General features: G+C 45.0%; 1 protein-coding gene across 1 annotated transcript in view; it reads right to left on the minus strand.

The window, feature by feature from the left end:
* The window catches only part of rngtt (RNA guanylyltransferase and 5'-phosphatase), a 118,615-nt gene that overhangs the window by 78,662 nt on the left and 26,939 nt on the right, over nt 1–13,014 (minus strand). The window contains exon 9 of the mRNA XM_077219653.1: nt 1,487–1,622. Coding sequence (XP_077075768.1) covers nt 1,487–1,622 — 136 coding nt within the window. The remainder of the gene's footprint in view (nt 1–1,486; nt 1,623–13,014) is intronic.

Genomic DNA, 13,014 nt, shown 5'->3' on the forward strand with positions numbered 1-13,014 from the left:
ATTTACACTTGCTTACCTTTTAAGAGAGAGAACATTATGTTAATAAATGACTTGCAGCTCTTCAAAATGAAACACAAAACGAAACACCGTGCCATTGTCTGCAATGGTCCGTTCTGCGTGTAAAATAATATTAGTCATAATACATAAATGTCCTTTTTAATGTTTTTTTTAAAAAATCTGTATTTATTCATTGCTCCTTGTTCATTTCAAATAAAGTTTTTGAACGTAATTGAGATAAAAATATATTTTATGTTATTTCTTGATTAAGTATCGTATTTCAATGGAATCTTATTTTTACTGTTAGTTACATGAGGCAAAAGTGAAAATTAGCTCATGATTTACTCACCCTCAAGTGAGTCTTCTTTCAGACTAACACAGAGTTATATAAAAAAAATATATCATTGCTCTTCCAAGCGTTATAATGGTAGTGAATGGAAAGTTCATCTATCCGTCATAAAAGTGCTCCATACTGCTCCAGGGGTTAATAAAGGCATTCTGAAGAGAAGCCATGAGTTTTTGTAAGAAAAATATCCATATTTAACACTCCATAGACTGAAATATCTAGCTTACGGCAGAAGGCCTAAGCAATTCGACTTACGCCAAAGAAGTAACCCCTGATGCGATGTAGGATGTAGGAGTACCATAAGCTCGATGCCTCCTGCAGTTCAAACAAACAAACTCAAGCTCCTCTTCTCTTATATTGAAATCTGATTTTTCTCTTTAAATATTCTCCTTTTATACTTCGAATTTGTGACCGGTGTTTTGTTTTTCTCCATCCTCTGCACTTCCGTATTCGTCATTACGTCATGTGTCGGGCCAGAGGTCACTCTTTCAACATAAATCACTGCGTATGGAAGATACCGTCTGTCGGAAGATAGTTATTTTAGTTGGATAACGTTTCAAATATGGATATTTTTCTTACACAAAAGCTTCGCTTCAGAAGGCCTTTATTAACCCATTGGAGTCGTATGGATTACTTTTATGATGGATGGATACGCTTTTTTGGACATCAAAATCAGGACCGCCATTAACTACAATTATAAAGCTTGGAAAGAGCCGGGACATTTTTTAATTCGTCTCCGATTGTATTCATCTGAAATAAGAAATTCATATACACCTAGGATGGCTTGAGGGTGAATAAATCATGGGGTATTTTCTATTTTTAAGGGGAAATATCCCTTTAAGTGGAGCAACACAATTTGCAACAAATTAAAGTCAAACCTGGATCAAGACTTGCTTAATTGAACCTTTATATGTGAAACCCACACTTGCTATTTCTCCAGTGCTGTGTATGATGTTTTGAGTGAGCTAATAAATGCTTTGAGAGCAAGATCCTCTTTAAAATTTAAAGAATTAACTCACAACACTGGCTTATTTTTGACCCTCTCATGTAAGCCAAACTGTAGGCATCCATTAAGTACAGGAATAGAGTAGATCCTCTCTTCCTAACCCGATTATCAGGCTTTCAAACCATGCAATAACTCACCCCATCCAAAAGCGTGTTGGAAAGGTGGATGCGAAGATCCTTCCGGAAAGGAAACTCCAGGTTGGCTATGTGAAAGACCGAGTTGTCTCTGTCAATCATAAAGACTTCGTTTTTTCCATCTATTAACATCATGTACCTGTAAAAACACAAGAGACAAAGTGAGGATTTCTGACCAACTCAAACCTTTCCGTAACCATAAGATTAACATTCTTTACATGTGCACTCCAGTGCTATTGTAGCAACAGTAAGATACTATTATATTTGTATTCATATTTTAAATTTTTTATTTAAAATTAATTTAATTTTTTTATTTTATTTTGTGTTCTTGTTTAGTTAAAGTGAATTGTGTTTTTGTAATTTTTATTACTTTTAAAAAAAAATCTCTATATATATTTTTTAAACAGTTTCATATTTTTTGTTATTTTAGACATTCCTTGCAAATTGGCTGAAATATAAGAAACAAAATGTTATTGTTTGGTTTTAGTTAACTATCATTAAGATGAAGCTCACGTGTAAATGGACACAGTGCCGCTCTTCACTCTGAAACCTGCAGTGCATATGTTTAATTTATTCGCAGCCTTAGAAATTTGATAATCATAATAAGCCATATCATGATACAAAATATATGTCAATATACCATGCATCCCAAGATCAGACCAGTAACGCCTACCCAGTTTCATTATGATAGACTGTTTTCTGTTTTTGCTGTCCTTGTTAGGGTTCTATAGGAGTGAATTTGGAACAGTGGCAAAAATTCTGTGTGACGGTACTTCTAATTTTGGTCAAAACTGGAGAAGATTTGTAATAAGCATGTAGTTACAAGAAACATCTCAATATGATGATCATATTGCTGAGTGATGTTTCAAAGAGATTTATGTTTCTAGGCCAAAGCGTTAAAAAGTGAAAATCAAACTTTTGATTAATGGTGATGCAAAAGGTTTCGGCACAGAGACCAGCAAATACATTGGGGAAACTAAAAGTAACAAACTGTTAAAAAAACAGAAGATTTTGTGGCTACAACACAAGAAAGAACAAGACGGAAACAAGTCTGGACAAATTTATCACTTCTTCTCTGTTTATGAGCAGAAATGATCAACTAAAAAAAAGAAGCTCTGATTGAGAACACGTATCCCGGTGGCACTGAAACTGCAGGAATTGATGAGCTGCGATGATTAACAACAATGCCTTGTTTCATGTGCTTCACTTCCATCAGAGAAAAAAAGATAAACACTTTTCATAATAGGTATAATTGTACAAAGAAAGAAAAGAGTCAGGTAAGGTTTAGTCAAGTGAAATTGAGCAATCACTGCAGGGGTGTTCTTCCAGACATGTTTCCAGCATAGATGATAAAGGTAAGATTTAAAACCAAAATACAAACAGGACTCAAAGCAAAAGGAGGTCCTTCTCAAAAGAGAGGCACATGAGTTTAGGGATATAAGCTGCATCAAGATGTAAAATAACGGATGCAAACTGAATGTATGAAAGATGGACTGACAGCTGGTTTGTATGATAAATCCTTACTTTCAAAGATTCTTTAGGCTCAAGCAGAGCCTTCCAGTACCACCGTACCATGACAGAACCACTGACTTAGAAACAGGTTTAAAGGTGCAGTAACATTTTGTGGGCCAAAAGGTCAATTGTGTATGGATGTGTGAAGCACAGCTCATTGGGAACTACATTGGGAAAATCTTTCGCCCTCAAGCAAAATTACCTATTGCACGGATTCCTATTGAAACGACTTCACTGCGACTGCGAAAATTCACTGAAAATGGAAAATGTAACCACACCATAAGACCACGTACACCTTTAAGAAAATGAATGGCGAGTGGGTTGCTTCAGGCGATGGAAACCCTTATGTCAGGCTGGAATAGCCACCAGATATACCTTGAGCTGGTATCTGGTTTCTTGACAGGCTGGCTGAAGCTGAACACCTTTGACTTTGGTTAGGCTCTTGAAATCATTGTTGGGAAGTCATGATCACCAGCATTCAGAAATACAAGAGTTATCATATATATATATATATATATATATCAAAGTCTGTGCACTTACGGGTACATTAACGTTTCATGTTCTTACTTGTTGCAATTACTAGGCAACAATTGATCCAATTTCTCTGCTTAAAGGCCCTGAAATGAAAGAAAGAACTGGCGTGATGTCATTTCGAAAAAAAATCAGTGCGTTTGAAGTTTAAAACAGCTTGCCGGAATCTGGTAAACATCTTCACATCACCACTGGTCTGTGGTGATGATGTAATAGGTGGGTGTGGCTCCAAGGCTCCGCCTTCTTCGAGGTGGAAATCTTCTGTTCAGTCCATTGAGGTCAAATGTCCAAGAGTAAAAACATGACCGGGCTGCATTATAGTAGAAATTTAATTTGTAATTTTAAATTCAAAGCGGCTTGTTTTAAAGCAAATATATTGTATAAAATGCCCTATATGTAACTTGAATGGAGTGTCAAATTGCAAAGCTGGTGCAAACATATCCACATAGCTACAATCAGATGATGTCGTTTTCTCACCACTGTCATTTTTGTTCTATGTTTATTTGATTATTATATACATATTCATCTAAATGTGGCTCTCAGCAGTGTGGGCGGCGTTGGGATGTTTGCTAACATATACTGCTTTTACTTAAAATGATATTCACCCAAAAATTCTGTCATCATTTACTCAAGTTATTCCAAACCTGTATTAATTTCTTTCTTCTGATGAACACAAAAGAAGATATTTTAAAGAATATGGGTAACCAAACAGTTTATGGGCCCCATTGACAGCCAAGTCAATGAAAGAAATGTATACAGGTTTGGAACAACTTGAGGGTGAGTGAATGATAGAATTTTCATTTTTGGGTGAACTATCCCTTTAACAAATTTTGACCCCTAAGTGAAGAACGAAAAAGAACTTCGCCATTAGTATATCAGGGCCAACAGAGCTGTCGACAAAGTGCTAATTGAAAGTCAAAAGAGCCATTCTGGTGTGGAAAATTCCCAGACATGAGTATGCATTTCACATTTCAAAAAGCAAGATATCAAATAAGGTAGAAACCCTTTCATTAAAGAAGTAATTAAATCTGGTAAACACAACTAAGAAACGTCCTTTTTTTTACTTTTGTCAGTAACCCGATGACTGCCACGAACCGTTAAGCAGTGCTTGTCTTGTCAATGTGGCAGGATGGTGTTCTCAGAGTGCAGTGAGGAGCTAAAGATCACATGCCATCAAATTTATATTCAGCACGTCTGTCCATGGCATTATGCGCTATTGGCCTTTTAGATGTCAATAAAGGTATCTTCAGGGAATTATGTGAGAGTGCAATATCCTAGTCATGTATCGTACCGACTGAATGGGAAAACTTTAGACTTTGTCTTCTCTCAAATGTTTACAATGTCTGCACACACTGTAAACAAATGCACTGTAAAAAAAAAGGGCCAAATTCTGACACTAACACTGTTTTCCATTAAAATAGTAATGTGCTGTAGAAAACGACTCGGTTACTAACGTAACCTCGGTTCCCTGAGAGGAGGGAACGAGTATTGCGTAAGTAGCTTACGCTATGGGAAAACTCCTTTTCTCGAGAATATTGAAGTCTTTATGTAAAACGCATTGCAGCTGCACAGCTGACAGCAATGAACGAAGGCAGCTCGGTCATTGGCTGTGCTGCGGCAACTTGCTCGAACCAATGACGGGGCGACTCTGAATGCGCGACCAATGAGCGCGCTTCGCGCCCGCGCGCGTCAGAGCCCGCCAGGATGGGCGTGGCCAAGAGCTATATATTGGGCGCCCCGTCATGAGAGTTCTTTAGGTTAAAACGACTGAAGCGAACTAACCAAGCACAAGCACGGCAGCTTACGCAATACTCGTTCCCTCCTCTCAGGGAACCGAGGTTACGTTAGTAACCGAGTCGTTCCCTTTCGAGAGGTCTCTCCTATTGCGTAAGTAGCTTACGCTATGGGAACACCATGCAAAACGCCGTGCGTGCTGAACTTCGCCTTATGATAGCCAGAGGCAGGTGCCTGGGCTAAAAAAGCAAAGTTATCATCCAACTAGCCGGCAGAGGCGAGCTTTATATGTGGGAAAGAATACAGAGCGGCTAGAAGGCGCTCAGTGTGACACAAGCACATACATAATCTAGATACGAACTCGTAGTTCAACTAGCATCATGCTGATAGTACATTGGAATGCAGTGTCGGGACCTGTAGGTTGTAGAACCTGATAAATGTGGACGGTGAGGCCCAGCCTCCCGCCGCACAAATATCCTCGATCGGTATCCCGATCGACCATGCCCAGGAAGAAGCCACACTCCTGGTGAGTGTGCTTTGACTCCCCAGGGGCATTGAAGTCCCTTAGCTTCATAAGCCAGCGCTATAGCTTCAACTATCCAGTGAGAGATTCTCTGCTTTGAAACGGCGGAACCTTTCGTACGGCCGCCAAAGCATACAAACAGTTGTTCTGTCTGTCTGAATAGGGCAGAACGCTCCAAATACACTCTGAGAGCCCTAACGGGGCAGAGTAGATTAGCATCGTGTTCGTCTGCTGGGGACGATAGCGCAGTTTAGGGAGATAACCTGTGCTCTGAAGGGAGTGGTGAGCACTTTAGGAATATACCCATGTTTCGGTCTAAGGACGACCCTGCAGTCGTTAGGTCCGAATTCTAGGCAGGCAGCGCTTGTCGAAAGCGCGTGCAGGTCGCCCACTCTCTTGACCGAGGCGAGTGCCAGCAAGAGCGCAGTCTTGAGCGAGAGCTGTTTAAGGTGCACGGTTCGGAGTGGTTCGAACGGAGGCCCTTTAAGAGCGTCTAGGACAGTAGCTAGGTCCCAGATCGGCACTGAGGGGGGGCGTGAAGGGTTCATCCTCCTAGCGCCCCTTAGGAAACGAATAATTAGGTCGTTTCTTCCCAATGGACGTTCCATTACAGGGTTGTGTGACGCTGTGATGGCCGCCACATATACTTTGAGCGTGGAGGGGGCGCGGCCCGCCTCCAGAAGCCCTTGTAGAAAAGCGAGTACGTTCGTAATCTCGCATGTTTCAGGGTTCAGGCCCTTGGCATTACACCAGACACTGAACACTTTCCATTTCTGGGCATATAAGCGTCTCGTGGAGGGCGCCCGCGCCTCAGCGATGGTTTTTAGTGCTCCGCTCGTGAGGTTCCTGGGAACCCGTTGAGGGGCCATGCATGAAGGGCCCACAGATCGGGGCGGGGATGAAATATCATCCCGTTGGCCTGACTGAGGAGGTCTGGCCTCAGTGGAATCGGCCGTGGTGCAGATTGCATTTGCATCAGATCTGGAAACCATGTTTGGTTCTTCCAGAGTGGGGCTATCAGCAGCACTGCGTCTTTCTCCTCTCTGACCCGACTGATGACCTGCGGTAGCATCGCAATCGGGGGAAAGGCATATAAGGGACGGCTCGGCCAGCTCTGGGCGAGCGCATCCATGCTTTTCGTGAAGAAAAGAGGGCAGTGCGCGTTCTCCTTGGAGGCGAAGAGGTCGATCTCCGCTTTGCCAAAGGTTTTCCATAACCAGTGAATCGTCAGCGGGTTGAGAGCCCATTCTCCTGGGAGAATTTTGTCTCTGGATAGCATGTCCGCCCCCTGGTTCAGGGCACCTGGCACATGCGCTGCTCTCAGCGAGCGCAAGTTGTGCTGGGACCATAAAATGAGTCTCCTGGCCATTGAATGCATGGAGCTCGACCTGAGTCCACCCTGGCGATTTATGTACGATACTACCGTCATGTTGTCCGTTCGGACCAAGACGTGTTCGTTTCTCAGCTGTGGGAGCAGGGCTCTGAGAGCCAAAGCGACCGCTTTCATTTCCAGACAGTTTATGTGTAGGCGCTTCTCCGGGTTTGACCAAAAGCCGGAGACAGGCCTGCCCTCGTAAAGGGCCCCCCAACCTATTTTGGAGGCATCTGTCGTTATCATCTTTCTCCTTGTGTTCACACCCAGATTCACGCCTGACTGGTACCAGTCGGCGGCTTTCCAGTGCGTCAGGGCTTTTATACAGCCGTGGTTCGCTCTGATTAAAAGGTGGCCCGAACGCCACGCGTGAGTAGGGACGCGGCTCTTGAGCCAGCGTTGGAGAGGGCGCATATGCAACAATCCTAGCTGGAGTACGGCCGATGCTGAGGCCATGAGACCGAGCATCCTCTGAAACCGCTTGACGGGGGCGAGCGCGCCCGCCCTGAATGATGTTGCAAGGCGCCGGATGGTGAGCGCGCGCTCTGATGAGAGACGCGCTGTCATGTGCATCGAGTCTAGAACTATTCCCAGGAAAGAAATCCTCTGGCTGGGAGATAGTATGCTTTTTGCAAAATTGATTCTTAGACCCAGGCATTCTAAATGGCTGATAATCCAAGATCTGTGTGTTATTAACTGACTCTCTGATTGTGCTAGAATCAGCCAATCGTCGAGATAATTCAGTATTCGCACTCCCCTTCGCCTTAGGGGGGAAAGTGCTGCATCCATACATTTCGTGAATGTACGGGGAGCCAGGGACAGGCCGAACGGAAGTACTGTGTACTGGTACGACTGTCCCTCGAAAGCGAATCTCAGAAACGGCCTGTGATGAGGCGCTATTGGAATGTGAAAGTAAGCATCTTTCAGATCCACTGAGAGAAACCAATCTCCTGGGCGTACTTGCGCGAGGATATGCTTGGTTGTTAACATTCTGAACGAGCGAATCATTAGTGCTTTGTTCAGGTGTCTGAGATCTAGGATGGGGCGGAGACCGCCATCCTTTTTCGGGACGAGAAAATAGCGGCTGTAAAAACCTGCCTCGCTCAGAGAGGGGGGAACAGTTTCCACAGCGCCCTTTTCTATTAGTTTGCGCACCTCGGTGCGTAGAACATGTGAGCACTCTTTTCTCACTTTCGTCTCGACCACAGTCGTAAAACGTGGTGGTCTGCGAGCGAACTGGAGCGAGTATCCGTGCTTTACTATATTCAATACCCATTTCGGCATATCTGGAATATTTTCCCATGCCGCTGCGTGTACAGATATGGGCTGAATACAGGCTAGGGGCGGGCCGCTGTGACGCAGGGACCCGGCCAGCGAATCGCCTGAGCTCATAGCTCTCAGAGGCGCGGGCGCGCGCTGAGCAGCTGAGTGAATGGGCGCGTGTGTGATTACAGCAGCGCACGCTGTGTCTGTAAAACTCGCAGCCTGGGCTGGGGTTGTGTTTGACACTGTAAGGACAGTGTTTATAAGTGGGGGTGCATAAACAGTGGTAGGCACACGCGTCACTTTTATAATGGTTCCCGCTTTCCTGGGGATGAATTTATAACTGTGTGAACAGTGCTTGTGTGTAGTGGTGCGTACATGACCGTAGGCACGTAATCTACATTCATGGGGTGCGCAGCTTGAGCTGGGAATGAATTTGGCACTGTTTTGACAGTATCTGGGAATGCACACCTTGTGGACATGTGAACCCTTAGTGACACAGGCAGAAAAAGACTCTTTTTGTGTTTTCTGTGCGTCGCCGTAAAAACGGCGTTTGTTTGCAGGTGAGCGAGCTCTGTGACTGGCCCATTGACTGCTGTATGAACATATCCAGCCGCCTGTAAGGGGACTGGGTAATGCTTGAGCTTTTGCAGAGAGAGTGGTCCGGCTTTTGCGAGACACGCACTCTCTCTTTTCATTCTTGTGGCTAGGACGGCTTTCGAGGCTCGGGGTTCAGCACAATCTTGGGCCGAGGACCCCGTCGCTCAGAAGGCGGCTTGCGGTTGTGAGAGCGCGAGCGGCGTCGAGCGTCAGCCTGAGGCGCGGGCTGAGAGGCGGTGGGGGCTGTTCTAGCCCGCTGCGGCTGCGGCGGCCTCTGTCTGCTCTGCGATGAGCTGGAGCGCTTGGGTAGGAAATGCCGCATAGCTTGTGAAGCATTCTGGGCCTCAGTGAAGCGTTCGGCGAAACCCTTAACCGCCGGTCCAAACAGCCCGCTGGTGGAGATAGGTGCGTCGAGAAATGGCGCCTTATCCGCGTCCTTCATCTCAGTCAGAGTTAACCACAGATGGCGCTCGAGAACAGTCAAATTAGCCATGGCACGGCCGATAGACTGGGCGGTGGCCTTCGTGGCTCGCAGGGCTATGTCAGTCGCGCTGCGTAGGTCCTTAAAGGCTTCGGGTTCGGGGCCAGACTCGTCCATAGAGCGGAGAAGCTTGGCTTGGAACACTTGAAGTACCGCCATAGAGTGAAGCGCTGATGCAGCTTGGCCGGCGGCGGCGTAGGTGCGACCGGGGAGAGCTGAAGTAGTGCGGCAGGGCTTCGAGGGGTGGGAAGCTTTGGCTTTCCATCCGGTGGTGGAGGGCGGGCAGAGATGATTGGCCACGGCCTCCTCGAGGGGCGGTGTTCCCTCGTAGCCTCTTTCCTTCGCGCCGTCCACAGAGGAGAGCGAGGAAGAAAAAGAAGGCTTTAGGCGCGCAGAGTGGGGGGCTTTCCACGACTTGGTGAGTTCGTCGTGAACTTCCGGGAAGAAGGGAGAAGGCCTTTGCCGAGGGGCCTGCTGGCGCCCCTGCAGAAACCACTCATCCAGTCGGCTCCGGGTTGGTTCTTCGGGAGAAGACCAATCGAGCCCGAGGTCTTCCACGGCCTTAGAGAGAACGCGGATAATCTCGCTATCCATGGTGGAGCCCCCGCTCGCGCTAGCTAGCGTCGACGGGGCGGGGTCGAGAGTGGAGCCCGGCCAGTCGTCCGATGCAGCGTCGATTGACAAGCTGTCATCCATTCCCCCGTCGTCCTCGGACGCGCCGAAAGTCACAAGGCCCACCGCTCTGCTAGAGGGGTGTGGGTCCGGCTGGGTGAACTGAACCGGCGGTGGGGAAGGCAAGAGCGGCGGTGAAGCACGCGGAGACTGGCTCGGCGTGACGTCACTGAGCTCAGGTTCAGGAAGCCTCTGTGAGCGGCGCTTTTTCTTAGTGCGCGGCTCGAACAGAGGGATGGCGGCGATGGGCTCGCTCAAGGCGAAAGCGGCGAGGCGAGCCCGCAGTGCGGAGAGACCCAGGTCGTCACATTCGGGGCATCCGCCCTTGGTCAAAGCAGCTTCTGCGTGGTCCCGGCCCAGGCAGCGAGCGCAGATGATGTGACGATCCCCGTCCGGGAGAAGGTCTCTGCACGACGCGCAGGAAGGCATTTGAAACAACGCCTTGGAAAATTTGCTCTTTTACAAGTGTCGCAGAGCGAACAGATGTAAATACTTGCGTGAGCAGTACGCCGGATGGCTCAGTAGGATCGCGTTAGAAGGCGGCTGAAGGTGCCGACGTCCTCGTAGCAAATCCCGCTGGTATGCTTTTCGACGGCGAAGCTTCAATAATCCGGAGGATCCAGCGAAGAAGGTGTTCGCTGAAGGAGATTAAATCTGAAGAACTCTCATGACGGGGCGCCCAATATATAGCTCTTGGCCACGCCCATCCTGGCGGGCTCTGACGCGCGCGGGCGCGAAGCGCGCTCATTGGTCGCGCATTCAGAGTCGCCCCGTCATTGGTTCGAGCAAGTTGCCGCAGCACAGCCAATGACCGAGCTGCCTTCGTTCATTGCTGTCAGCTGTGCAGCTGCAATGCGTTTTACATAAAGACTTCAATATTCTCGAGAAAAGGAGTTTTCCCATAGCGTAAGCTACTTACGCAATAGGAGAGACCTCTCGAAAGGGAACAATACATTCTGGGCAATATTTTTCACAATAAGCAACTGCTGTTAATTTACAGCCCATTTTTAACACTGATCTACTGTATGCATTGTGGCTGGTGCATTTTGAAGCAAGCATAATGGCGCTGAACTTTCAGAGGAGCTTGAGTACGAGTAAGTCTTCCTATCTGTGTTCGCGGATGCTAATGACAGGAATATACGTGGAAAATGTATTTATTTATTTGAAACTGGCTGCAGCGTTCTTAAAAAAACTTGAGGCTTCGGTCGGAGAGTTTTCTCTCACATAAAAATGACTCGAACGGTGACTAATGAGGAACCGAACAAGCCGGAACAGCATTTGAGAGTGAAGTGCGTGATTATAAACGCATTAAACAAAGAGGGTAAAATCCTATTGATTCACATAATTTATTCCCAAATGTCAGTGTTTATTAAGGCTTTCACACTGTGTATTCCTGATGGTTTTGGCCATCAATTGCTCGTTGGCGAGAGAAAACCATAATCGAAATAACTGGTCAAATCTGTTCTTTAACATTGTTGATTCTTAAACTTTTTAAACGCAATTTCGTTTAACGGTATAAGCTATACAACAGAGTTCACGTTGATTTTATTATATTTTTGTTCATTTTGGGTATTCTTGCCTATAAACAAATGTTCACCTTTTTATTAGCCTATTACTGTTGTCTTTTTACTGTAGAATTTTCCTGTGTGATTTTAGTTTCCAACCTATTTTGTGGTTCCCTTTTTTTGACCTCGAGCTGTGTTGCTAAAATGACTTAAATTGGGTTGTTTTTTACCTCACCATTGTTTAGTGTATTGTAAATTGAAATAATCAGAGAGATATGTTGCATGTTTTCATTTTAACGGTAATAAGCTGTAAAGCAATTTCACAGTATTCATACCGTAGAATTAGAGTATATTGCTGGCGTCTCTGCTGCCAGTATTTTACTGTAAAATAAAAAATACTGGAAAGTACTGTATTTTGTTTTTACGGTAATAAGCTGTAAAGCAATTTCACAGTATTCATACCGTAGAATTACAGTATATTGCTGGCTTCTCTGCTGCCAGTATTTTACTGTAAAACAAAAATACTGAAAAAGTACTGTTTTTTCGTTTTAAAGCTACAATATGTTTGTTTTTTTTCGCCGCTAGGGGTCGCTAACCTCTTACAATAACAAAGGCGTAGGTTTTTGACGCAGTGATAAGCTGAATGATGGCACTCGCTGTCAAGCTGATGGATCTAATAATGTTTATGGATGAGTGAAAACATTCATGTTTTTTAACATTACAATGGTATGAAGCAGGTCACGATTGCTAATAAGAGACAGATATCACACGCGAGTCCCGCGGATATAAAGGAATAAGGACGTTTAATTCTACCGAACTACCCGCAAGTGCTGGATTACTACTCACACTGGTCAGTTTATTAGACGAATTAAACTTGTGAGTTAACGCAGCGCTGTTTCACTTGGTCTAACGTTACACTATCACACTAAACATCATTTAAATGTGTGTTAGTTCGTTTGCTATATGAAACTAGCAGTAAGCTAGATCAACATTAGAATAACATACTGACATACTGTTGAGCTATATAACACAGGGTTCCTGCACACTTTTTAAAGTCAAATTTAAGGCTTTTTAAGACCTTTTTAAGACCTGAAGAAATCAAAACTAATACCGTACATTAGGGGTGTGCAATATTGACAAAAATATATCACGATATTTTAAAAGTTTTGTTGATAATAATTAGATGATATTTTACTGATTGTGTTTTTGTGCTGGTGCATTGGCTGGTATATTTGCCACCTTAAATTGATTTCCAGGGGCATTTTCACCTATATATAGACATTTTTTCTAAACTTATTTAGAGTTATGCATCACCTTTTATGTCAAATACTAACATTC

This window comes from Siphateles boraxobius, unplaced genomic scaffold (assembly GCF_051911475.1).
Source record: "Siphateles boraxobius isolate OS27281-9 unplaced genomic scaffold, OSU_SipBor_1 8, whole genome shotgun sequence".
Lineage (NCBI taxonomy): Eukaryota > Metazoa > Chordata > Actinopteri > Cypriniformes > Leuciscidae > Siphateles > Siphateles boraxobius.